Consider the following 24,991-nt stretch of genomic DNA (forward strand, 5'->3'; position numbering starts at 1 on the left):
ACTTTGCAGTAGACTGCTCTCCATCTTGCGTCACTAGCCTCCTTCTCCAAGGCGGGAGATCGGCGCAGATTAACACGGTCGTCATTTTCAAGCCGGCCAGTCAATCTTGTTGGTAAGGCGCATACACCGCCTATCACAGCCAGCCCTAGAGAGGCCGATTGGGCAGGAATCACTTTTGCGATCAGGTGCCACCCCTCCCCCTCTCTCCTACCGTCCTACGTCTCCCTTCCCTTCATCCCTCCCCCCCTCTCCGACGTCTGCCCCGGACTGCTTTCATCCAATCCATTTGCCCGGGCCTCCGAGCCCGCATTTCTCGCGTGGCGGCGGCGGTGGGTCAGGTTGACCGCCGCCCACCCCTCTCACCCGAAACTGCGTTGTGGTGTGTGCCCGCCACTTGATCACCCGCATGAGGCTTACAAGGCCATGTTCAAGGGACCTTGCCCGCATATTGCCCATTATTGTTCTTATCAAATAAGCGTAGGGCAGAAAGATCGACGGTGAGGCGGCGGCCGAGGCTAGCGCTTTTTCCAACAACCACAGTTGTTCGACGTCCAACAGTCATCAAACGCCGAGCTGGCCGGCAATTCTAATACCAAAGCAAACAACCATGGAAAAGAAGACGGCTGACTTGGCTGAGCAGAAAGCTGGGTTACATTTCCTTCGCTAGTTGCTCTTTTTTTTCTTTCTTCCTTTAATTTCTTTGCATAGCTCATACCCCCCGGGGCGTATCTTGCATACTTGCACGGCATTCTGAACCGGCATCTGGTGGCTTCGCGGCTGCCTTGCTTTGCGTTGCGCATCATTGTTTATGCATCATCCGTCTCTCTTTTGATTGATGGTAGCAAGGTACAGACAGGTACGTGCGTACATACATACAGCTGCCGAAGTTACTTCGGGCAGAAGAATAACCAAAAAAAAAAAGTCCTAAAAAAAAACCAAAAAAAAACTGAAAACCAGGGAAAAAAGAAGAACCCGAAGAAACGAATAGAAGAAACAAGAACAAGAAAACAAGAGATGAACCCCACCGCCCAATTTTTTCTTGCGCAACGACGCAAAGCTCGTGAGAGCATCCAGGCCTGATCTACTACAATACCATAGGTATACATGATTTCTACAACAGGGAAAACAAGAGAGACATACACACGTACATACGTACAACACCAACCCCACCCCACCCCACCCCCGCCCCCATCCCACCCTCTCTCTCACACACACGCAACTCGGATGCCCTTTTCCTTTTTTTGATTCCGAGGTTTTTTTTTTTTTTTTCTTCCGTTTTTGTTTCTCATCCCTTCGTTTGCGAGTATCCGGCCTCACTTCTTGAGCGTTGTCTGGTGGGCCATCTGCGCCGCGCATTTCATCGTTCGTCATTCCTCCCGAGTTGCTTTCCTGGTACGCCCATCTATGACCGTCCTTCCGTAAGAGTTCCCATCCCCTCAGGTTTTTTTTCTTTACACCACGCACACCCCCCTTACCGCTTATACACAGACACACACCACCCCCTTGGCTTAGGACAAAAAAAAGAAGAAGCCCAAAATCCGCCACCCACATCTCTCTCCCCGTCTTTAAATTTCTCTGTCGTCTTAGCTGACTGTGCTCCCGTTCCCCCGTCTGCCATTTGACCCAGGCAGGTTCAGCCTAGCCGAAGCTTGGCCTACAAGCACATGGACATGGGCGTCGGCAGGAGAGCGGAGATATCCTGCAAAGAAAAGAAGAAAAAGGAAGAATCAAGAGATGTGTTCAGAAAAAAGAGGAAAAGAAGAAGAAGAAAAAATAGAGAAGAAAACCACAAATGGTTAGCCCATTGAGGATGCTGACATAGATACCTGATGCCTGCCCAACCACCTGTTGGAATGCGTGAGAAGGATGATGAGAGCAGTTATCCTCCCTGAAGAACTCCAAAATCCGCGTAACATCGTGTTGGGTCTCCGTCTCTCGTAACAAGACATTTCCAAATGCCGAGAATGTACATCGAGGGGGAAGAAAAGAGAATAAAATGAGGCCGCCCACAAAAGCCGACCGCCGGGCGCCACCATGAATACGTTTACGGGCATCTAGACATTGCCCTGAGATGTACGTTTCTTGGGATTTGATCTCAGGGCGAAGCAGCCGACTAAACCCCAAGTCTTCCTTTTATCTGCTTCCTTGATGAGAGCCGGACCCCGTTTGAGCTCCGCCGCCGCCGTTGCCGCTCGATTCTTCATTTGCCTCGTACTGGTCGAGGCAAGCTTCGATAACTAGTAACGGGATTGTCAGCATGGGTGCCTTCCCTCACACGACGTACAAAGTTGGGATCGTGCGCGGGCTTACTCTCTATGATCTGCTGCTCCCATACTCCGTATTGGTAGTCGACCAGACCATGTCGCTCAATGCCGTCGCAAAGCCGGACGAGCTCTTTGCCCATTTTTTCCAGGCCTTCCTTGGGGACCAAGGTCTGCGATCGCTGCAGCTGTCTGCCCGGCTCCATCAAATCCTTCTGCATCTGGAATAGTGAGAGCCACGCGTGATTGAAGTCGTTCCATAGTTTGATTCGGTCTCCATGCAAATTTTGGTCGTCCAGGTTGAGGCCTGTGAATTGTCATTGTATTAGTAAATTTGAACCAGAAGAACCCGAAACTCCAATCCAGCCGCTTGGCGCGGGCAACAGGGTAGAGGGGGGAGGGAAATCCAACATACCCAGATCGACGACCTGCGTCAGGAGCCAGTTTGACACATCCAGAAGTGACTGGCTGGCGCTTTCGAGCACACCATTGCGGACATTTTGGAAGACACCCCGTAGCGCAGACTGGTATTCCATCCATTTTTCTTCCAGGCCGCCTGTGGCAGAATAGTCCTGCTCTTCCATTGAAACGTCGGCACTCGAAGTCTGCTGTGGCATCCCGCCCACGTTAGGGATGTTCGCCTGGTAGTTGGCCATCTGTGGCTGTTGATATGCCGTCGCCGTGGCGCTCGCCGGTTGCGCATGGGGAAGGTTGGAGGTTCCTGTGCTACTACTCGGGTCATTGGAGAAGTACGACGTCGACACGTCTGTCGGCAAGATCGGAGCAGCTGCAGGCTGCCGTTGAAACTGTGCCTGGTTATCGTAGACGGAGCCCGTCGCACCAGTCAGGTTGTCGTATCCCATCGTCATGGCCGCGTTGTATCCACCGAAATTCTGCGCCGGACGGCCGTCCTGGCTGTATCCTGAGGGGTAATGCATAGTGTTCGTCGCCATGGGCGCGTTGAAAGAGCCTGCTACCGGCTCTTGGTAATTGTAGGTGCTGTAGCTACCCGTGCTTCCCATGCCTCGCGCCTGCGAGGGCGAAGTATTTAGTGGCGCTGGCCGGTTATATCGCTCGGTCGAACCTGTAGCCATGGTGCGGCGCTGCTGCAAAGGATCTTGTTGCTGTTGTTGCTGTTGTTGTTGCTGTTGTACGTTATATCTTGGGTTGGAGGTGGGATGCATGGGCGCTTCATTCTGCCTCCGACGGCGATTGGGATCATCCATCCCACGAGGGGTTTGGTCGCCGGTCGGCTCCGAGGGCAAGCCTACCGTATGCGCCGGCGGCAACGGAGCTGGCGATGTATACAGTAAGGCCAGTTTGGGCCGTCGGACCGGTCACAAGACCGTCCAATTGTCGTGTTGGGGTCCGTTGAACGCTACTGCGTTTCTCTCCCTCTTGCCTTGTCTTCCTCCGGGACTAGCGTGTCGAAGATAGCCAGGCGGTGGCGTGTAACGAATTTTCTTTGCCGATGACAGCGGACGACGCGCGGAGCTGTTTTGTCTAGGTGTATATGGCTCCGCGAAGCAAGACGAGTTGTCGACGTGTCGCAAAGTAAAACTAGAGAGACGTCTGGACTCGATTAGGCGGCACTGGCGGATGGTAACGTCGCGAGCCTTAATAATGGCGAGGCAAGGTCGGTGCCGATGGATTGCAAGATGTCAAAAGAGACAAAGGTAAGGAAGCGTTGACTTGGACCTGGGGGTCGGAGAGCCTGATGTGTGATGCCGATGTAGGGTCTGTCTGATGTCGAGCCGGGCAAAGGGCAGCACGGGATGGGCTGGCAGGTTCCTCGGGCGGCGGGTAATAGAAGTGGCTTTTATGAATTGAATTGGGAGGGAAGATGGCGGATAGAGTAAAGGATGGGGAGAACAAGGAAGTTAACTGTTCAGACTTGCTTGTCGCGACCAGCTCGGCGAAGCTAGCGCCGGTCTACTTCATGCCCTGACGCCTGAAGGTTCGGGAAGACTAGACGAAGACTGGCGACGAGTCGGTGGTGTCTTGTGAGTCGTCAGAGAAGTTTAGATTTTGGTAAACAAAAAGCCAGCGAATGGGGTGGATATCGCGCTGAGTTGTCAAACTGGTGTCAGGTTTGATACCAGGAAGATCCCAGATGGCGCATGCACCACGATGTCCAACATTACAAGCCGGTCCCTGCGCGATCTGCTTGGGCAATGAAGCCGCACCAGGGTCTCAGCGACCACCGAGTCGCCTTGACGCAAGATGCGATTCGTCAGAGCAAGAGCAAGCGTCGGGCGGACCGATCTGGTCTTGAGATGAGGTTGGTGACCCGAGGCTTGAGTCTTGAGCCTTGAGAGAGGCTGTGCGGCCGTGTGCTGGGTTGGGGGATATGGGGCTTGTGGTGAGGCTCGTGATGTGGATGGACCAAGACCGAGGACCACTTTTACTGCTCGTAGCTTAGTGCTGCGAGGCTAGACGCGAGTCTATGTAGCCTTGAAGAGGGGAAGGGGATTCTGCTTTTGCCTGACAGGGAAGAACTGGGTAAGCTTGTGACGACGTGAGAGATGTTATGGGGCGGGTTCGGGGTGTTGGTGTGGAGGAAGACGTGAACGGTAGTCTCGGGGTTGGTCTTATAACATGGGAGGGATGCAGATATGGGTCGATGCCGGCAGGATCAGAATTAAAGGAAGGGTGTTAGTAGGGAGTGAGGGGAGAAAAAAAAGTAATAAGAGGGCAGATGAAAAAAGAAAAAGCAATGATAATCCAAAGAGACCTGGACTAAAATGGGGGTAACTAGGTAGGTGGGTGTGAGTGAGTGAGTGAGTGACATTGATACATGGGAAGAAGTGTGTGAGTGTGTGAGTGTGTGCGAGCGAGAGTGAGGCCCGGGAACTTAAGGTGAGGCGGGAAGACAAGCAGCTGCTGCCAAAGTAAAAAAGAAGAAGAGACAAGCAAGCACTTGCCTTCCAGTCCGAAGGGGAACAGACCAATGATAGAAGCTAGGAAGACCAAGCCCAAGGAAGTCTGTGCCGGGAGGAGGGGACGGATGAGACTAAAAAAGAAGACCCGAAGCCAGTGGCAGAGACAATGGCGAGTGAGAGGAGCCCAACAAGTACTACTACCGGTCGGTTGATTGTAGTGTAATGCAGAGCAAAAGAGTAATGAACCCGGCAGACAGCGCCGTGGTCGAGGAAGTATCCGTTCCGTGGAGTAAGGTAGGGCAGATTCAATCCAAGTGCGGCTAGATGGCCCCAAAGAGAAACAAGCTGGCCCTCGTACCGCGCCAGGAAGACCCAGATGTAATCTAAAAGTGGTTTTACCTCCAAAAAAAAAAAGTGAAGAGGCCAAACTGGCTCAATGCCTGCCGACAAGTTCGTCTTCTCCAAAAGGATTGCCCTGGTCCAAATGCGCGTGGCAGCCCAGCAAGAGAACTGCAGCAAAAAGAGTAAAAGTGCGGCACCGACAGAGTAAGGTAGCGGCCGTAGCGGAATGAAGCTGCGAGATGGAGCTTTGAATCTTTAATAAAGTATGGATATAGTTGTCGAACGACGTCGAGAACCTCGAGCTGGATCTGGAGTTGGGGAGATGAAGTTGGAGCTGACACCCGGCCGAACGAGGCACGTTATGCAGCGATCTGCAAGGCAATGTCGAAAGATGGGGGTTCCCTGGTTGGCAACCGGCTGTCTGGTAAAGAAGGCGTAGTGGACAAGAATGGACGAGATGCAGGCGATAGATGATTGATGGGTGTGGACATTGACGTGGGTGTGAGAGACTGAGTGTGAGTGGGCGATCGAGTGATGTCTCTCTTGCAATGGAGGGTGGGCTTGTGCTTGTGTTGGCGCCGACGATGGATAGAGGATAGGCGGATGGCAAGGGGGTGTGAGATACCAAGACTTGGGAGAGGTAGTTGTATCTGATGTATCTTTCCTTCCGATTGTTGCTGAGTTGAAGAGCTAGAGAAGGAGAGCAAACGACTTGAGAGGCAGGCGAGTAAGACTTGAACTGGCCGAGTAAGTCTGGACAAGTGACCGCTGCAGTGTGTGCTGTAACACTTTACGACTATCCCGAGTAAGAATGACGAGACGAGGTGTTTGGAGAGAAGTAGATGGAGAGAGAGAAGAGCGAAGGTGGGTGCGCGTATGTGTGTGTGTGAGAGAAAGACAGAAGAGTCAAAGGTGGTAAGAGTAAAGAGGCTTATGCAGCAGAGCCAAAGCCAACTGGCTCACACCCCATAACCGGGGCTAGTTTGCGAGCACAGAGTCAGGTCTTGTCAGGTGCCCTGCGCTGGGTTCGCCTGTAGGACTCTGGAATGAAAAGGCGCAGAGAGCTTTGGATTTTGGTGTGGTAATCGCTGGTGCGTTATTGTTGGTGAGAGTTGGGCGGTCTGATCTGGTAGTATAGATGACCTAAGGATAAGCAAAGCTCGACGAGGCACGGTGTGAAGGAGTAGAGATAGGCGATAGACAGTTGTCGATTGAGATATCCATATAATGAAAAACGCGGCAAACGGGCGGCTCTCTTTTTTCACTTCCTCAGTATCTGAGAGGAGTATTGAGGGGGAGACAAGAGGTATGGCTCAGCAGAGTGTATCGAGAGGACGGACAGGCGGACAGACGACGAGAGATGAGATGGGATGGATGAGATGGAAGCAAAGCAGCCGGCCTAGTCAGGGAAAGACTGCCATGGGGTGTGCTGAGCTTGCTTGTTGGTCCCCTTCCCATTCTTCCCACCCCTTCGTTTTCTCTCGTCTGTTTCGCGGCAGTGATGGGGTTGCTCGAAGCACGCCCTCCCATTCTCTTTCACACCCCATCGGGGGCAGACTTATGGTACTTGCCCATTGCACCTTATGCCAGTTTGTATCGCTTCATCGTCACTGGCTTTGCTGTACCTCGTGTTTAAGCCATGTCTCCTACTCTACCTACTTGATCGGGCATCGACTCTCTCGAGAGTCCTGGCATGGTTGGATGCCACTGTCCCTTTCATTCTGCAGTTCTGCTCTGGAAAAGTTCGGCCCCGGTGTCTGTAAAAGTCAATGTGTCCGCCCACACTGTGACCCGTTTCGTTTCGATTTTCTGCTCGATGTCGGGCGGGTCTGAGCAGTTGGGGTCATCGACATGACTTAATCCGTCATCTCCTCTTCTCAATAATACCAGCTACGATTTGAGTTCCTCCGATCGGGGCCGCAGGCATTCGGGTTACTGATGAAGCTGAGACAAGAATATAGCTGATTGACTGAATGAATGGAGAGAATGATACAGAGACCCTGCCCTGCTCTACTGCTTCCCCCTCGGTGCGATGCCAATGACGAGCCCCCTGGACGATGAGCTGGAGGGATCGTAAAAGTTAAAAAAGTCTGTGAGCACCCAGATGGCTGGATTTGGGGGCGTTGTTTATTACCTCTCTGAGACAAGCCCAGCGACCCTTGTTCGTGCTCCTTCGCCTCCCCTGGCTCTCAGCCAGGGGGAAGCGCACTCCAGCCACTCTTCCACACAATTGCTTGCATTTCTTTTGTGAAGCACTTTTACCCTCTTCTTTCCCCGGCACATTGTTTTCCGCCGAAAGGCCTTGCCACTGGGTCCCATTTGGAACCCTCGAGGCACCGTACAAGTACTCCTTAGCCTGGCTTCGATTGCTTCTGTCGGTAGAGCTTCAGACCCCAGATAAAAAGCCCTTCAATGGTGAGGCGAGGCGAGGCGATGCACTGCCGATGCCGAATGACGTACATACATCGTCGTAGACACCCACTTCAGTCCATGGCGGAGCAACAGAGTGATCGTCAGCTTCGGAGCGGAGGAGGAAGAATCAAGAGGAGAGACTAGGGAGAGCATGACAAAGCCGTCGAATCTCTCACACTTCAGATGCTCGAGACAACGATAAACCATGCTTCAAATGTCTCTCGCCCTGGCTGGCAACCTCGTTGACTAAGAAATCGGAACTTGAAGCACATCGTTATGCGAATGGGGTAACCGTTAGCCGGTACAGACCGGCTAGCCAAGTCCCAGCTTAACTCGATACTTGAATCGTGCAGCGACTGCATCCCTACTAACGAACCCGACTCGTTATGGCCGCCAATTCCAGCCAATAGCCAAGCCCCCGTCCACTGGACTTCGAGACGCTTGTTTGGGCTTGGCCTCTGATAATATGCGTCAAACCAGTGTGGGATGGCGAACCTCAAGCTGACAGTTGAAGCCCGATTTCTCAGGTTTCAGATCCACCAATGAAGCCAGCAGGAACAACTTTTTCGTCGCGATTCAGTCAAACCTGGGGGGAGATACCGATGTGCAACGAAGCAAATCGAGCCGTCTCGGATTGGGGGGAATACACTGCACGGTGACTGCAGATTTCGTGTGAGGGGGAAAAAAATCCCAGATGGAAAATGGCCCGAGTCGGCCCCCAAGAAAATTTGGGCTAAAAGGAAATCGGTGGAGCAAATGTCAAGTCAAGACCAGACAGGAAGAGGCTTCCGTTCCCACGAGTCTCTCATTGATAGAGTATTCGAAGCCAATGGAAGGCGAGAAATGAAAATGACAGGCCGCCATTTGGAATATTGGAAAGGGGGCCAGCCAAGTTGACACACAGGGACTCGAAACCCCCTTTCGCTGACGAGTGCGAAAAAAAACCGAATGGTATTGATAATCTGCTCAGACCAGACCAGGTTCGGCGACTTGGTGAGACTCGACGATGCCCAATGGGTGCGGTGATTGAAGCCTCACTTTTCGATTTACCGGTCTTGGATGGCCACTTCCTTAAGTGCATCCGAGTATTCTTTCACAAGACGAAAGGGAAAGCGGCACGGACGTTGACACTTTCATTCGAGAAGAACATTATGCAGACGGGCCTCGGAGTACTTGATGAACGTGCATATCTGTGCAGTTCTAGGTCAATCGCAGCCTTCTTTTTAGGAGCAGTACTTTGCTTGGTGCGCAGGTAAATAGAGACGGAGATATTTGAAGAATCGTAGGTATAGGTACCTTGATGATTGCAAAGTGAACACGCGTTGGCCTAGATGGAGGACAAGAACCATGAACCTTGCGTGAATGTCGAGCCTGCCAAGGGGCGCAGACGTGAGCGCCAGAAAGGATTAGACGGGGAGCAATTTAGCAGGTGAGGTCGAAGAGGTCGAAGCAAGACCCCGGTCAGGCAACCAGGGTTGCAAACCTGGGCTTTGTGGGTTCCTGAACGAGTGCCGGTACCTTGCTTGAGTGGTTCGGAGCGTACGGAACGCGGCAATGTATCTGTACATTGTGGATATGGCTGCTCCGACTGCAGCTGCAGGGTTGGAGGTCGCGCCCCTCTCTGGTCCCCTCTCCTCTCCTCTCACTCGGGGCCCTTTTGAGGAGGAGCCCTAGCGATCCAGGGATCGTGCCTGAATGCAACATTTCACACATGGATGGGCAGACCTGTGAATGGCTCCCACTGCTCTATTGCGAATGTTGCAGACGTCGAAAAGGTGGGGTTCGCCTGGCAGCTCGATGCAGCATCTGGCTGGACGATGGCTTCGGTTGGTCTTGTGTGGAACTCAGCCCAGAGAGGTGGTGGTGTGGAAGCTTCTCAACTGCTTGCTTCAGGAACAGGAGCAAAACCCAACAAGCCTCGCTTGGTACTTGGCTTTCGGCAAACGAGGAGGAGGTGGGAGGTGATGAGCACCTGCATTCGGAGTGTCCTCTGTCATTTGAAGTTGCATTAGTCGGAACGCTCCCTGGACACGGCAAAAACGACCAGACCTTGCCTTACCACCAAGTTTCTCCCAGTAAGGTTCTGTGCCTCCCCTTGGCGAGGCATGATGTGTCTATAGTTGTATTGTTCATGGGGTCGTTTGTCGAGCCTGGGTGTGTGGCAGTAGTGGATGTATCCGTACGGATACCTGAGTAAGCATGCTTTCCACCAAGTCGCGGTGCAGAGTCCAGACTGCGCATACGCAATACCTGCCTCAGCCCGAGTACTTCGTACTGCACCACAAGGCTCAGGGCGGATGAGATGAGGTGTATGTACGGAGTATGAGGTGAGGTCGGGTGAGGGTCGAGCGCGCGCGATCCGGACGTAGGTTGACCCGGACGTATTTGCGTTGCTTCCGCGGCATCAAGACGCAGGGGAACGAAATTGTTGTCTGGGGCTCAGTGCTCACAGACGTTGTGAGATGCTGCGATGTGGTGGGCCTCACATCTCCGGTGAAAAACATTGCGGTTCCGCTGCGGATATGCTCCCATTGCCAATGCCGTGCGTGAGCCTGCATTTCGGGGGGCTGGGATCCACATTTCGGCGAGATTTCATCACGACGGCTCTGATCCAGCGTAATGAGATGTGAGAAAAGACGTCTGAGTGTTCAAGGTCGCTTCAGCGCTTGTATCCGTACCCGTAGCATCGTACCTCGACACAAGTAAATATGGTAATTGTATTGTGAGGTAGCTGATAGAAGTGAGCTGTGAGGCGAGCTTCTGTCCCTTTCATTTTGGGAGATGGAGGGGACGCACCTCCCCAATAGAATACCTAGGTAGGTAGTCAGGTATGTACACGTACTGTTGACGCCTTACGGGCCTCAAAAAATATCGCATCAAACGACGGGGAAGCTATTTCGGGAAAGAACATTTCAGCGCACCTTCCACACTTCCATTCACGACATCTAAGGGCGGGCAGTATCCGTCCGTGTAACTTGCAAGTACATCGGTACTACCTACCTTATCACCCGACGAAACCTGATACAAAATACTTTGGTTCATGCAATGGAAACGGAATGCTCGCGTTCGCCGCGCTTGTACTTTACTTCGTCATTGCTCCCCCGGATACGATACATTCGGGTAAGGCATTCGGAGTAAAGATGGAAGGAGACGAGCAAGATATGCGGATCAAGTGCCGTCGGGTGTACATATCACGCGCTTCATACCAAGGTAAGGTAGACACGGAGTAATGGCTTTAGTTCAAACCCTCGAATGCCCGATAGGTCTAGCGGCCCACGGGTTTCCTGATCTTCTCCAAAGTCAAACGCTGCGTCCGGCTAATGCATTCTATGTACCACTGTGGGACTGGGGCGGAGTTTCTCCAACACGATTAATTTTCCCTCGATGTCGTTGGAGTCTTCCTCTTGACATCCGAACACCGTTCCGCTCCAGTCTTCAGAGTCCATTGTCCACTCATTCTGCCGCCCATCGAGCTGTCTGCTCCACCATACCACACCACACCGGAATATACGCTATTATACCAACACCTTCTTCACGCGCCGCCGGCCTTTCGATACCACCTACATCGTGTCTCCGTCCTGACCTTACTCGGTGTCTGTCCTTCTGCCCCAACTACCTTACCTTGCGCTAGTTCTCACTACAGACGCAAGAACCAAGGCCAAGACGACAAACCTTGGACCAGATAAAGCACGTGTGGTTACAGTGTTAAGTGCCAATCAAGCGCTTGCCCACACGCCTTGGGCAGCACGAACCCAACGGCCCAACCATACTTCTTATGCTGGGACGCTCCTGCCCACTTCTTCCTCCTCTTCCAGTCGGGTTGATTGCATTCCCAACCTACCTAGCTCGTCGGGGGACCAGCTGCCTGCATCCAAGGCTTCTCAAGACTCAGGGCACGGCTTACGGCTACCTTACCGCAGCAACTTAAACTCCGGATGCAAGGCACCATGGCACCGCGCTGGAGTCTGGACAAGCAAAGCCTGCGTAATGCGCGCTAAGAACGTCCAGAACCGCGCTTAGGTATGCCATCTGCGTTTGCGGCATCGCTCCAAGGTGAGGTTGGCTGACGTGGGGAGTCTCCAGCAACCTTCTCGGCACCTTACCTAAGACGACGTAGCAGACGGTTTCAACAAAGCACCGTCACCTGCTTTTCAGCCGGCGTCGTCCCTCCAAATCCCCGACTCGTCTCCCGAGGCTTGTCGAATACCGTCCCTCTGGTAGCCGTAATAATACAACTTGGGACCGCGAACCTTCTACCAGATAACTGAAGGCCCGAATCAGCGGAGATGGGCGTCGCGCCTTGGAACTTGGCCGCCAACGGTCGAATTAGAGGCGCCCAATCGCCGTCTTTGCTCTAGTCGAGACCACGTTTTCCCCATCTAGACATACACCCTAAGCATGCTTCCAAGGTGCTAGGTAGCCACCTGCGATTGTGGTGTGGCAGACCTAGTGTGTGCATGTGTGTGTAGGTACTTCACCCCTCCTCCAATGCTCCAATACTTTCTTCCTCGGCATGGTCTGGCCCGTCACGCAGCCGTTGGATGTTCTTGGGCCGATCTCAGCCTCACACAAGGCGACTACCGTCGATCATCTCAACCGACGCCTGGTTGATCCCCGGAGCTCACCATGAGATGCTCACTCGCCAAAAGAAAGTCAGCCCGCAAAGAGATCCTTCCCCAACATCAGTCCGATCTTCCATCCACTCAAGCACATGGCCTCAGAAAAGAATGTAACGTCAAAGGGTGTTTGGAGCACACGTTGGCAGCTCGAGCTCAATAGCCTCGTTATCGCATCGTCTAGCATTGTTCCGATCTTGCCTCCCTCCCAAAACCACAAACCACTACCCACCACCCCATCCCGTCGTCTCAAGCTGCCATCACCGCCTCTGCCGCTACCGTTATTGCGCCTCGCCCGCCGGTCGATTGGTTCAGAACCTTTGTCGTTCCCTCCTTGCATCTGAATATACGCCCCATGCTCTTCCACGTCTTGTCCAAAACATACACGGCAATAGCAACGGCCTGCTCATCTCAAGTGCCGCCTTGCCTGATGCGGCGAAACCAGCCGAGTCGTGCTGTCCGCCATCTCCAGCTTCACCCTCCGATTAAACCCATTACCGGAAGAACAAAGCCGTCACCGAAAACGGCCACCAGGAGGTGAAACCAGCTCCACGAACCTTCGATTCACTCGTTCCATGCTTCTAGAAACCTTCGGAGGACAGGACAGGCTTGAACGTCTGTGCTCTCGCTGTCGTCTCCTTTAGGGGTTACCTTGTGTGGGAAATTGAAACAAGGCCCTCGCCGGACGCACTTCTGCAACGTTGGCAATAGGGGCGCCATCACTAGCCTTGACGCCAGAGATGTCAACGCGCTTGCTCACGGACCTCTCTAATAACGTCCACATCTTCAACCCGCCCGCAGCTTTACACAGGTGCCAGTTTGTGGTCTATGATTCTGGCCTGATAATGACACGCGGGGGCTACCTTCACTCTCTCTCAGACCCGGTTTCAATGCGCGCCGAAAATTCTTTCACGGCCGCTCCGTGAGGTACACGTACAACCGTTGCAAGTGGTCATTGCACGCGCTAGTTAAATGAACCGTATCAGCCAAAAGACATCTCTGTCGCGACAATAGCTACTGCCACCACTGCGGTCAATGACGGCAGAACATAGAGGGTGGCCCAAAATCGCGCTTCCAGATGTCGATCCTGAGCATTCCAACACCAGGTTCCAGATCCTTGCATTGAACCACCATCTAACAATCAAACTGGTTGTCAACTCTGACTCTTGCGTTGCTTCATGGTCCAAGGTCCGGTGTCTTTCCGTTGCAGTTGGGATAAGGACAATTAGAATCGAAGACACCACGTTGCTTCTCCGCGAATTGCATGGATCAGGTATCAAGGCGTGGGAGCAAGAGCGTTAACGCTAAACCGACCGCGTTCTGTCAACCCGTCCAACTAGTGTGTTGCCGGATATGATTCCTCATCTCTTCATGCCTGCAATTCGCTTTCCAGCTATCAAGCGCAGCCGGTAGTGCCGATAGCAGACTTGTCCAAAGCTCCAACACCTCTGGACCCGTACTGGTACAAGGTGACTGCGAGCTATGCCGAGCAGGTAGACCGGAGTTGGCCGTGTCCAAGCTGTGTCCTAGCTGTGCCCTAGCCGCGTTATTCCTTTGCGAAATTTGGGCTCACATAATACGAAGTAAATTCCCTTGCGAGGAATCTCGCCCGCCGATATGGGACATGAGGCAAGTATACACCATAGGCTGGCATTGTAAGAGCTGCCTCTGTTCTATGAATACACGGGGTGGTAGTACAACAACAATTTGAGAACATTGCCTGGCAATGCCTTCATGAACGCCACGCGTTGAAAGAGATTTCTATCTCTTGACCCAGGCGGGCATCTTTCTGGCCTTGACATGACCATGCTTCTTTCTCTCAACTTGTCTAGGATCGCGGGTAATGCAGCCAGCTGTAGCGTTGAACTTGTCAGCAACAAACCGAAGATCACTCTCACCACGGGAGTTGACTTACCCTTTCTTAGTATCGGCTTGAGAGCTGGTTCGTGGACCAAGACAGCCTTGGCAATTGCCAACGTAAGAGCCTCGGCCTGTCCGGTCACACCGCCGCCTTCAACAAGTGCCCAAACATTGTACTTGTCTGTTCTCGCAGTGCTCCGGAGCGCCCAGATGGCGCTCTCACGATCATGAACTCTGCCAAATGCCTCGTTCAGAGGTTTGCCGTTGACCAGCATCTCTCCAGTGCCCTCCACAACCCAAGCGCGGGCGCTCGACGTCTTCCTGCGGCCAACGCCTAAAGCGCGTCCATATCTGTCGAGAGGCACAACCTTGGCCACGTTCTTGTACGGATCAATATCGCGTTTGAATTCCTGCAGGGCTTCCTTGACCTCGCTGGGCATCAGTCCGGGGTGGATCTGATGCAGCCGCTTAACCATGCTAAGAACTTGGCTAAAGGGCATCGCCTTGACTGGTTCTCCAGTGGTCTGTCGGTAACCCTTCAAGTTCCTCCATATTTGTCGTGGGACCAATTCCGGGGGCGCCAAAGGAAGGTGCTGGTATCTCTCCACGAGAGCAGAAAGTCGGATGTAGGCGTCGTTGAAGCGAGGCTCTCTGGAGAAATAGGATGGCGAGACGGGTAGTGGACGAGCCTTCGTAACCCCGTGAAAAGGCTTCTTGGGAGGCAAGTCTAGCTTTGTGTCGATTCTGGGTTCGCTGTTTTCAACTTGAAGATCGCTCGTAGTCGACATGCTCTTGAAGCTCGATTGCAGGCTCGATCGTTGCCATTGAGGCTTCATCGACTGACCCTTTGCCAATTGGCGCAAGCAGAGCGTCTGCTGCAGGCCCTGGCGTAAGCTCGACATTGTTGCGGGACCTCGAGCAGCGCCCTCGTTGATGCGGTTGCTGTCGCGATATCGTGAACTGGAGACAGCCTTGAACGCCAATAGACAGAAATCTTTCCTAGCTTCGTAGCTGGTTTACGGCAGAACATCGGACGACATGTAGGTCACGTGATGTGGCGTCAGCGCCACAGACGCTCGGCCCCTTTTCTTGCCGCATTTTACCCCTCACACACCGCAGCTGGTTGCCCTGGCGTTCGAGCTGCCGTCAATCGAGCGAGGGGCTTTCGGGTGGCGGGGCACTGCGGTCGAAATTTCATTCAAAAAAATTACTGTCACCCTGGCGGGGAACCTGAACTTTTCTCTCTCCTCTCTCTTGTCCATCACATCACGCACCTTTTGATACCCTTCCATCCCTCTCGGTGAAACAACTGATTCAAGATGGCGTTCGGAAAGCTCTTCACCTACCCGGTAAGAAAAGAAACCCCAAATTACTCTTAACACCACGATGTCTAGGAATCTCATCGCTAACGAATATCGTCCCCCCTCCAGGCTAACCCCCGCACCACGGCCATCCGTGCCGTCGCGAAGGCCAACAACGTCGACCTCGAGTTCATCGAGGCTGACCCTACCAAGCCCTCCGTTGAGCACCTCAAGGCCAACAAGCTCGGCAAGGTCCCCGCCTTCCTTGGCGAGGATGGCTACCCTCTCTCTGAGTGCATCGCCATTGCCATCTACAGTACGTTCTGAGTCATACTTTGCCGGTCTCGTTTTCCGAACACACAAAAACAACATCCCACGATTCGCGATATGATGATCAAGCTTTTTCAAATACAGTTATCCCTGTCTGAATTTCTTTGTTGACATAGTCTAAATTTCTGATCCTACCATTGGCACCGTTTACTCACTATTAAAAACTGTTTGTGGAGCAAGAGCTAACGACATGCCACAGTCACCTCCCAGAACGAGAAGACCACCCTCCTCGGCAAGACCAAGCAGGAGTAAGTGCACCGGAAGCGCAATTTTCTCTCGCTGAGCTCCGAAGAACGAGGCTGACAATTCTTCATCTAGCTACGCCTCCATTCTCAAGTGGATGTCCTTCGTGAACTCCGAGGTCCTCCCCCCTATGGGCGCCTGGTACCGCCCTCTCCTTGGCAAGGACCCCTACAACAAGAAGGCTGTTGAGGACTCCTCCAAGGTCGCCCTCAAGGCCATCAAGGTCATTGAGGAGCACCTCCTCAGCAACACCTACCTTGTTGGCGAGCGCATCACCCTCGCTGACCTCTTCGCCGCTGGCATCATCGCCCGTGGCTTCGAGTTCTTCTTCGACAAGGCGTGGCGCGCGGAGAACCCCAACGTCACCCGTTGGTACCAGACCATCATCAACCAGGACATCTGGACCGCCGTTACCGAGAAGCAGGAGTTCCTCGAGACCCCCAAGCTGACCAACGTCGCCCCCAAGAAGCCTGAGCAGCCCAAGAAGGAGGCTGCCCCCAAGCCTGCCCCCGCTCCCGCTGCTGAGGAGGCTCCCGCCGCCCCTAAGCCCAAGCACCCCCTTGCTGAGCTCCCCCGCGCCACCTTCGACCTTGAGGAGTGGAAGCGTCAGTACTCCAACATCAAGAACCACGATGAGGCCATGCAGTGGTTCTGGGACAACGTCAACCTCGAGGAGTTCTCTCTCTGGAAGGTGAAGTACAAGTACAACGACGAGCTCACCATGACCTTCATGTCCAACAACCTCATTGGCGGCTTCAACAACCGTCTTGAGGCTTCCCGCAAGTTCATCTTCGGATGCGCTGCCGTCTACGGCACCAACAACGACTCCGTCATCGAGGGCGCCTTCGTCATCCGTGGCCAGGACTACAAGCCCGCTTTCGATGTCGCTCCCGACTACGAGAGCTATGAGTTCGAGAAGCTCGACGCTTCCGCCCCCGAGACCAAGAAGTTCGTCTCTGACTCTTGGGGATGGGAGGCCCCCACTACCCACAACGGCAAGGAGTACCCCGTTGCCGACGGCAAGGTCTTCAAATAAGCGCATCGCTCAACGGAGTGATCCAAAATTCATGGCTTATGGCAGAGATGAAATGAGTTTACGAATAGGCTAGGAGGGTATGCAGATGATGTTATGGACCCGAAGAGGAATATCCTGTGCGCAATGCCCATAGCTGTGTGCCGAGTTACTAGGTCTGAGTCACTAGGACGAGGCAGAAGATGCAGGTTGTTCCTGATCAAAATCAAAAGAACACTTTTCAATTTCACTACGAGGCTCCACGTGCATATTTTTGAATTGAATGTGATGCTTCCATAAGCTCATGCTAAGGGGTATCTCGATGCTACCAAGTCTGGTCTCCATGTCCTGTGTCTCTTTTTCAACCTCGCATATGTCCAGGTTCTGCCAAAGACTCCTTCTCCGTCAATTTTCTACGCTGGGCCCTGCACATGACCCTCTTGTTGCTGCTCCAGCCTGTATGCGTCGTTCAGCTGGAACGGATTCGTGCGCATATACGCGCTGATATCCGACTGGTAACAGAGCTGGTTGAGGTAATCATGAACCTGCGGCACCACGTAGCCCGGCTCACTGGCGTCGCCAAAGAACTCGGGGATCTGCAGCAGGTTGTACGGCTCACTCCGCGCCTTCTCGAGCGAATCGTCCACGAGAACGGTGTTGGTCTGGTCCCACCGGCCGCCGTACGCGGCGTCTGGGTGCGCCGCCTGCACGTTGGCCTGGGCCCAGACCATCTCCAGGCGCTTGTAGACCTGCACGCGGAGCTTGAAGTCGGCTTCGGAGAGGCCGAACTTGTCGCGTCCCCAGACGGCCAGGACGCGACGGCGGTACGAAGCCCGCTCTTCTTGGGTGTCTGCAGCGCCGAGGCCGCCTTTGAGGAGGAGCTGGTCGCACATGGATTGGACGTTCTTCGGTTGGGCAGAGGACCAGACGACGACGTGGAAGGTGTCGAGGCAGTATTGCAGGAAGCGCTTCGCGTGGGGCCGCTCGACGAAGCTAGCGGCGTTGCGGCGGTTGGGTCGGAAGAGGAGGGTGCCGTTCAGGTCCATTACGACAAGGATCGGTCGAGGGGTCGGGACGAGGGTCGGCGGGATGGAGGCTTGCTGGAGGTATTGCGGCGTGGGGTTCGGGACGCCGCCTGAGGCGGCACTGGGGGCTATGATCTTATCACGGTTGTGCGGCGCCGCGGCTCTGGTGTTAGAGACGAAATGTTAGTCTTTGCGACAGCATCGGAGGGTTATAGAACGCATAGAGACAGGATGGAAAAGGGGGGAAAGACGAACGCTTTGCGAGGTCCCTTTGGGATTGTGGGTTGGTTTCCGGCGGAAGATTGCTCAGGAAGAGGAGTCGCGGAGGTCGAGGCGAAGGGAACGTTCGCGGCGTTGCCGAGGCCCGGTATCGTGAAGCCGTTACTGCTCGGCTGCTGGTTCGACGGGGCGGCCATGGCCGGGGCGGGCTTGGCCCACCATTGTAGGTCGGACATGCTTTTGTGTGGAGTGTAGACAAGCCTCGAATCGCGCGAGGGAGTCGTGGGAAAGGGAAGGTAAGGTTCGTTATTGTATTCGGAGAGTGTGTCTTTTCGAGGGAAGTCGCGGGGTGGGCGACCTGGACGCTTGCGCGCGACGGTTTTGTAGAAGCAACGTTGGTGGATCTGTTGCGATCTGGCGAATATCCGGGGAAGAGAGGGTTGCATGGATGGATGGGCTAGGTAATGAAGTGGGAAGGCGAAGTCAATTGAGCTGAAGGTGAAAAAATACTGGTCTAGCTGCTTCCGTAGTGAATAGGCGCAGGTCGAATATACTGTTCGGAGCGTATTCAGGGTCTTTTTTGTCTTTGATGCGATTAGTGGAGAGGAAATTGTTCTTGCTGGGAAATCGCATTGAAAGAATGGATGGAAGTTTGTGAGGCAGATGTTATCGATAAGTTGCCGTTTCTTATCGATACGAGGCCACTGGTCACTCTGACCCACTGAAAAGTTGCTTCGAGGTGTGAGCGAGCCTGCTCCATGTGAGTTCTGACCCCTTCACACTACGAGCATACCATACAGTGCACCTTTCAGCTTCACAGAATCAACAAAAAAATAAAGACAAAATGCTGTCTGGAAAGAGGAAGCAAGGGTTTTCAGGCCTTCAGCGCCGTGTGAGGCCTCGCAGAGAAGCGGAACCTGAAGTTGATGAGCAGACGAGCAGTGAGCCTGAGGAGATGGGAATGGATGGGGATGAGTTGAGTCAGGACGAAGAGGATGAGGATATGGAAGAGGACGACGAAGAAGTATTTACTTCGAGCCATAAAATTACTGCACTTGTTGCTAACAGCCCAAAGTCCGATGCCTCACCACCGCCAAAGAAGTCCAGCATCGACATCTCATCAGTGTCCTTTGGCGCCCTCGCAAAAGCCCAGGCCTCCATGCCCTCAGCCAAACGTCGCAAGCGCGGCGCATCACCTTCAGAAGACGAAGACTCAGACTCGGGCCCGGAAGAAGTCGGCAGGAAACCCAAGCATGGCGACCACGTCAAGCGCTCGAGCAAGCACGCCCCGATGGAGCAGTCAAGCAAGAAGCCCGTCTCCCGCCGTCGCGAAATCATCGCCGTGCCCAAGATGGAGGTGCGCGACCCCCGCTTCGACCCGATGAGCGGGCCCGTCGACGAGTCCAAGGCCCGGAGGGCGTACGCCTTCCTGGATGACTACCGCAAAGACGAGATGAAGCAGCTGCGGGCCGAGATCAAGAAGACCAAGGATGCGGACAGGAAGGAGGAGATGAAGAGGATGCTGCTGTCGATGGAGAGCAAGATGAAGGCGCGGGAGCGCAAGCAGCGGGCGGACGACGTCATTCAGGAGCACAAACGCAAGGAGAAGGAGCTCGTCAAGGAGGGCAAGCAGCCGTTCTACCTCAAGAAGTCGGAGCAGAAGAAGAGGTTCTTGATGGACCAGTTTGCGGGCATGAAGAAGAAGCAGGTCGACCGTACGATTGAGCGGAAGAGGAAGAAGGTTGTTGGAAGGGAGCGGAAGGAGCTTGACAAGATGCAGAGGAGACCTAGGGAATGAGCAGACGTTGTTAGCGTGCTTTGATTCGAGTTATGAACCCCTTGAACGCATTGCGGAGGGCCCTTTATTTTGTCTATAATCCTCCTGCATTGTGTGTCTACACATTGATCGTACAGTTATGATACAAAATGGTACAAAGTGGATTGGGGGTAGTTCTTCGTATGCCTCCTCTAAGCACTATATCCGTTCTTCTTCAGACTCTCCTCGAACATCTCGCGGCACCTGACTTTGCTGCCGAGCTTCGCGCAAAGCAAGAACGCACCGCTCAGCTTGCGATGCAGACTGTAAGTCTCCTCGGGTGGTGGCGCAAGTCTCTCGCGGAGCATGACGGGGATAAGAGCCTTGACGCGCTCCGTGATGGTCTGGTCGTGAAAATCGTAGACTTCGGGTGCCGAACCGAGGAAAGGCTCCGCCAGGGTGAGCACCGACTTGACGTGGGCGTCCACCATGAGTTTGCTCTCGTGGCCTGTAAGGTATCCGAGGCTCTCAGACAAGCGCTTGACTTCGTCCCGGTCGGTCCTCGAGGCCGCGGCAAGGAGCTGAACGTATTGGGTAACAAATTCGTCCGGGTACTCCCGGGAAGCGCCAAAGTCGAGAAGCTCGAGCCTGTTCGTCTTGGCGTTGTAGAGGAAGTTTGTCCAGTTAGGGTCGGTCTGCATGAACTTGAACTCGGTGATCTCCCGGAGACAGAGACGGAGGATCTGGGTGCCGATCCAGTCCTTCTGCTCCTGAGTGAACGACTTGACTCTGGTGACGCCCACACCCTCCATCCAGTCCATGGTCAGAACATTCTTTCCGCAGGCTTGCAGATGAACGTTAGGCACAAGGAAAGTATCCGGTTCATCAGCCAAGAGCTCCTTGTAACGGATCAGGCACTGCGCCTCTCTCTCGTAATCGCATTCCCATCCCAGCTCGAGCCGCGCATTGTCAATGGTTTTGTTCAGGTACAGGCCCTTTGGTAGGAGCTTGGTAGCGGTCAAGAGAATGCCCAGGTTGTCGAGGTCGGAATTGATCGAGTCTGCGACTCCAGGGAACTGAATCTTAACCGCGACCTTGCGACCACCCTCCTTCAAGGTAGCCCGGTGAACTTGCCCGATGGACGCGGCAGCAATGGGCTTCTCCTCAAAGTCCTCAAACAACTCGCGCCATTCCGCACCCAGATTCGCCTTGAGGACCTTGTCTCTCTGCCAGGCCGGCATGTAGTCGGCACGGTCCTGCACTCTCTGTAGAACCTCCTGAATCGGTCCCGGGAGCATCTTCGTGTCCTGGAAGCTCATCATCTGACCCATCTTCAGGGCGGCGCCACGCATTCTCGACAGCTTTGCGACGAGCCTTTCCATGTTGCCGGCACTGAGCAATACTGAACCCTCACCACCACCGCCAAATGCTCTACCAATGCTCTCGGTGATGGCACCACCCATCATTCCTGCTGCCAGACCGCCATAATTCCAAAGTCTGCTTAGGCGCGTTGCGGGCACGCTGGATTCCCTGAGAGCGTATGCAGGCGGTGCTGTTTGGTCGACCGCAGCGCCCAAGATAGCTTCGGCGGGAGGTTCATCCTTTGATACGGGGCTGGTAGCGGCATCGGCAGCAGGCAGAGGCTCTGAAGGTATTGGTGAGCTTTCGCTTCTCAAAACTTCGCTCTTGCCAACTTCAGGTTGAGGGGCAGTCTGAGAAGTGCTTGGAGCGGCCTCAAGGGTAGCTGACTTCTTTGCCTCGGCATCCTTGGACAACTTGGAGAAATCGACAAACTCGGGGAGTTTCGTGGGTGGAAGCTTCCTGCGGTTACCAAAATCAACCTTTGTTGATTCTCCCTCTTTACCCAGCAGTTTGGCGGCTCGGGTGCTGTGGAAGATGTTGACGTTGACACCTTGAGGGAGGTCGTCTGCCTCCTCAGAGACAGGAGCCCCGTACGGAGCCGCCGGCCTGCTGACTGAAGACCCTGCAGGAACAGTGTCATCCTTGGGCCTTTGATCCAATGGTGATTTGCCTGTAAATGGGAAAGCTGAAGGATTGGATTGCCTCAGTTCAGAGAGGACTGACCCTGAGCTTGGTGAGATACGGGCTGCATTGTTGAGATTGGGCTGGAAGCTGCTTGATGTTGTGAGCGAGGGATGACTGGGTTGAAGTGGCGACTCCTTATTTGACGGCGGCGTCTCTTTCTCAGTTGTCGGCTGAGCTCCTGGGATATCGGAGGAGGCCGTAGCTTCTGTTGCGACGTCATCTCGTGTGTGCTGAGGTGCCGTGGGGGATTTGCGTGTTAAGCTGGAGGCTTTAGTGAAGCTCTCAAGCTGTCGGCCTCTCAGTGCAACATGTCTGGATGCGACAGAGCGCGAAGCGCCGAGCACAGCTGCCAAATCGACAGCGAAATCGGCGAACCTCATCGGTGAAACAGTTTGTTCAATTATGCTACACGCATGTCTTTGTGATAGTCCTTTGACATCCGGGTGGCCTCGCGGCTTTCAGGAAATGCTGGGATTATCAAATGGTCCTCGTCATGGTGGGAAAATTAACTGATGGGTTTATGCATATAAAGAGAAGAAAAGAAGATAGCTCTAGATAGCTTGAGGTAGCGTCATGCGTATAACGGGGTTATCCGCCTAGGCATATATTTGTCCAGCTACCATACATTTCCATATTGGCCAATGTCAGCCAATGATTCGACAACACTACCTACTCATAATTGGTCACTGTCTCAATCTAGATGCTCGTCGTTCACATTTAGAATGATTTTACTTCTTTTTGTGCTCCTCGTCAGCTATCCTGCAGTGGTATCTCTAGTCTATCCCTAGTCCCTCGTCTATGGTCATTATTCGTGTTACTCATTTTGGCGTTGAATCCCTTGTCACCGAGGCGCCGCCCTTCAAAAGTGAGCCTCTTGCCCGCATGGGTGTCGCCTTCAAAGATGAAGTATGCGGACTGCCTGGCCTTGGGCTGCCGATCTTCCCCCACAACCTTTGGGCGGCAGGTGTCAGACCGCCCGAGACCCGCGGACTGGACGGGAACTTGGGCACTGGTGTTCTGTCCAACTTTCCAGTCAACCCATTTTTCGCAGACTCTCTCTTCGAATGCGCTGCCCGCTCAACGAGACGGTGATGCAAAGTCTCTCGCTTCCTGTGCTCTTGTAGCTTGAATGGGTTTGGCGTAGCGTCACCAGGACCGAGGTTGATTATTGGCGCAGGGAGAACTTGGTCATCTTCGTCTTCGTCATCCACAAAGGCGTACCCATTCACTCTCGGCGTCTCTCCACCCCCTACAGCGCTCGAAGCCAGATCTTCTTTGCGGGGTTTGCCAGCAATCGCGTCTCTCACAGCAGAAAGCGTCGGGGACGGAGGTCTCTCCACGACTACTGGCTGCGGTACCCTCGTGTTCTGATAATTGATCGATTTAGGCGGCATCATTGATTGGGCCTGTGCCTTCTGGGCCGGGCTCTCGTAGTCGTCGTCCACACCATCCGGGCCGAACATCAAGTTGTTCTTGGGGTTGGCGTTCCAACTGTCTGGTCTTGCTGGCCTGTCATCCACGTCCTTGATTGCCAGTCTGTCTCTTTTCCACCCATCGTCCACCAGACTCCTTGTCTCTAGCAATTTGGCTTCGACTTCCGCCTGCTTGATCATCTGTTTTGAAGGCAGCTTGTTCCCTCGCCAGATCCACTCGTATTTCTCTGCCTTCTTCTGATTCTGTTTATCCATGAGCTTGTAAAAGCTCTCATTGTCCTCGCTGGTGTAAGTAGCCTGGAAATTGGCCAGGCTCATATTGATGTCCACGGCTGGTTTTGGCGCTTCGGATACCGTCGATGCCACCGATGCGGGCGTATCTGCGCCATATGCGGATGGTGTTCGTCCAGCGCTGTCAAAAGGCATGGGCCTTTTGACCCTATTCCTTCCCGGCGTCATCACGCGCTCCAGCCTCTGGCCAGCATTGGAAATCCATGCCTTGTCTTTTGATTCGAGAGCGTCGAGGTACTCTTGCTGTGTCTCGGCCTCGAGGAGTCCCGGGAAGAAGTCACGCGCAATGATCTGCGATAAGGCGTCGGTATAGGTATCTTCATCTATGACCTTTTTCGGGCGTTTGATTTTCTTCGCTGCGGGTGGTGGTGGCATCAGTTCGAGGTCGGTCCGCTTGCGCACAAGCGCGGTTGATGTACGTTCTTGAGACTCCATCATTGACAGACCGGGGCTGATAAATTTGAGAAGTCTGCGTTGAAAGGAATGTAGGTACACGAGGAGCGCGCCGCCAGCGCCATGGGTTGGATAGATGTCGCGTGAGGTGATTGATGTCGGATCGATGTGCTGAGGCCAATCTGAAAGTCTGAGTTGCGCCCAGGTTCGGGTCCGAGTGACGTGGGGCGACTCTGATAAGCGATAAGGTTAGACTCTCCATAATTACCTAGGTACCTTATGCAACTACCAGGTATCAAGGCTACGGGTACCTCAGGCTTCCCCGTCGAAGGGGTCCTGCACTACGTACATCATGCCTGGAGGTGTAAGTCGTCCGTACTCCGCTAAGGTACCTTACCTTCCCAGGCATCCGTAGTGGCCGATGGAAGCTCATTCCTCGCGGGAGTGGAGGGAGGGGCCAGACCACAGCGCCGCCCTTTCAGCGCCCCTGTCGGACTCCTGAAGTGGCAACCCAGTGCCACCCCGCTGCAACTGTATCGCACCGTGCGGTAGCAGCGCACTGTTTCCTG

General features: G+C 53.9%; 7 protein-coding genes across 7 annotated transcripts; 2 read left to right on the forward strand and 5 right to left on the reverse strand.

Moving 5' to 3' along the window:
* Window positions 1-1,284: 1,284 nt before the first annotated feature.
* Window positions 1,285-6,375, reverse strand: HER10_EVM0008826 (uncharacterized protein). The gene is made up of 3 exons (XM_035478335.1): window positions 2,677-6,375; window positions 2,311-2,568; window positions 1,285-2,237 (listed from the first exon to the last, which is right to left on the reverse strand). The coding sequence occupies exons 1-3, from the start codon at window positions 3,485-3,487 to the stop codon at window positions 2,134-2,136; spliced, it is 1,173 nt and encodes a 390-aa protein (XP_035333048.1). The 5' UTR covers window positions 3,488-6,375; the 3' UTR covers window positions 1,285-2,133.
* A 7,132-nt stretch (window positions 6,376-13,507) lies between these two features.
* On the reverse strand, window positions 13,508-15,345 carry HER10_EVM0000196 (ribosomal protein S9/S16). Its single transcript, XM_035469990.1, has 2 exons — window positions 14,429-15,345; window positions 13,508-14,366 (listed from the first exon to the last, which is right to left on the reverse strand). The coding sequence occupies exons 1-2, from the start codon at window positions 15,273-15,275 to the stop codon at window positions 14,275-14,277; spliced, it is 939 nt and encodes a 312-aa protein (XP_035332011.1). The 5' UTR covers window positions 15,276-15,345; the 3' UTR covers window positions 13,508-14,274.
* A 173-nt stretch (window positions 15,346-15,518) lies between these two features.
* Window positions 15,519-17,509, forward strand: HER10_EVM0003879 (glutathione S-transferase domain-containing protein). Its single transcript, XM_035473541.1, has 4 exons — window positions 15,519-15,722; window positions 15,804-15,990; window positions 16,204-16,252; window positions 16,323-17,509. Exons 1-4 carry the CDS (start codon window positions 15,693-15,695, stop codon window positions 17,281-17,283), a joined length of 1,227 nt encoding a protein of 408 aa, XP_035332442.1. The 5' UTR covers window positions 15,519-15,692; the 3' UTR covers window positions 17,284-17,509.
* A 163-nt stretch (window positions 17,510-17,672) lies between these two features.
* Window positions 17,673-18,739, reverse strand: HER10_EVM0001302 (phosphoprotein phosphatase; the record flags this gene model as incomplete). Its single annotated transcript, XM_035471057.1, has 2 exons — window positions 17,673-18,447; window positions 18,540-18,739. 2 exons carry the CDS (start codon window positions 18,737-18,739, stop codon window positions 17,673-17,675), a joined length of 975 nt encoding a protein of 324 aa, XP_035332138.1.
* Window positions 18,740-19,294: 555 nt separating this feature from the next.
* On the forward strand, window positions 19,295-20,301 carry HER10_EVM0010872 (uncharacterized protein; the record flags this gene model as incomplete). Its single annotated transcript, XM_035480318.1, has 2 exons — window positions 19,295-19,527; window positions 19,579-20,301. Exons 1-2 carry the CDS (start codon window positions 19,348-19,350, stop codon window positions 20,299-20,301), a joined length of 903 nt encoding a protein of 300 aa, XP_035333301.1. The 5' UTR covers window positions 19,295-19,347.
* Window positions 20,302-20,444: 143 nt separating this feature from the next.
* Window positions 20,445-22,787, reverse strand: HER10_EVM0002292 (ABC1 family protein). Its single transcript, XM_035472009.1, has one exon. It carries the CDS (start codon window positions 22,683-22,685, stop codon window positions 20,472-20,474), a length of 2,214 nt encoding a protein of 737 aa, XP_035332263.1. The 5' UTR covers window positions 22,686-22,787; the 3' UTR covers window positions 20,445-20,471.
* A 261-nt stretch (window positions 22,788-23,048) lies between these two features.
* HER10_EVM0001304 (nuclear protein Es2) lies at window positions 23,049-24,581 on the reverse strand. The gene has a single exon (XM_035471059.1). It carries the CDS (start codon window positions 24,465-24,467, stop codon window positions 23,124-23,126), a length of 1,344 nt encoding a protein of 447 aa, XP_035332139.1. The 5' UTR covers window positions 24,468-24,581; the 3' UTR covers window positions 23,049-23,123.
* Window positions 24,582-24,991: the final 410 nt, after the last annotated feature.

Source organism: Colletotrichum scovillei (assembly GCF_011075155.1).
Source record: "Colletotrichum scovillei strain TJNH1 chromosome Unknown Contig00006, whole genome shotgun sequence".
NCBI lineage: Eukaryota > Fungi > Ascomycota > Sordariomycetes > Glomerellales > Glomerellaceae > Colletotrichum > Colletotrichum scovillei.

Bases quoted from the DNA above. Each gene is read 5' to 3' on its own strand.
- HER10_EVM0008826 (XM_035478335.1), bottom strand. From the start codon at position 3,487: ATGGATGATCCCAATCGCCGTCGGAGGCAGAATGAAGCGCCCATGCAT. The intron at 2,569-2,676 runs GTATGTTGGATT...GACAATTCACAG, and splicing joins GACGCAGGTCGTCGATCTGG to GCCTCAACCTGGACGACCAA. The intron at 2,238-2,310 runs GTAAGCCCGCGC...TCCCGTTACTAG, and splicing joins GGAGCAGCAGATCATAGAGA to TTATCGAAGCTTGCCTCGAC.
- HER10_EVM0000196 (XM_035469990.1), bottom strand. From the start codon at position 15,275: ATGTCGAGCTTACGCCAGGGCCTGCAGCAGACGCTCTGCTTGCGCCAA. The intron at 14,367-14,428 runs GTAAGTCAACTC...TCAACGCTACAG, and splicing joins CAAGCCGATACTAAGAAAGG to CTGGCTGCATTACCCGCGAT.
- HER10_EVM0003879 (XM_035473541.1), top strand. From the start codon at position 15,693: ATGGCGTTCGGAAAGCTCTTCACCTACCCG. The intron at 15,723-15,803 runs GTAAGAAAAGAA...TCCCCCCTCCAG, and splicing joins GAAAGCTCTTCACCTACCCG to GCTAACCCCCGCACCACGGC. The intron at 15,991-16,203 runs GTACGTTCTGAG...GACATGCCACAG, and splicing joins CATCGCCATTGCCATCTACA to TCACCTCCCAGAACGAGAAG.
- HER10_EVM0002292 (XM_035472009.1), bottom strand. From the start codon at position 22,685: ATGAGGTTCGCCGATTTCGCTGTCGATTTGGCAGCTGTGCTCGGCGCT.
- HER10_EVM0001304 (XM_035471059.1), bottom strand. From the start codon at position 24,467: ATGATGGAGTCTCAAGAACGTACATCAACCGCGCTTGTGCGCAAGCGG.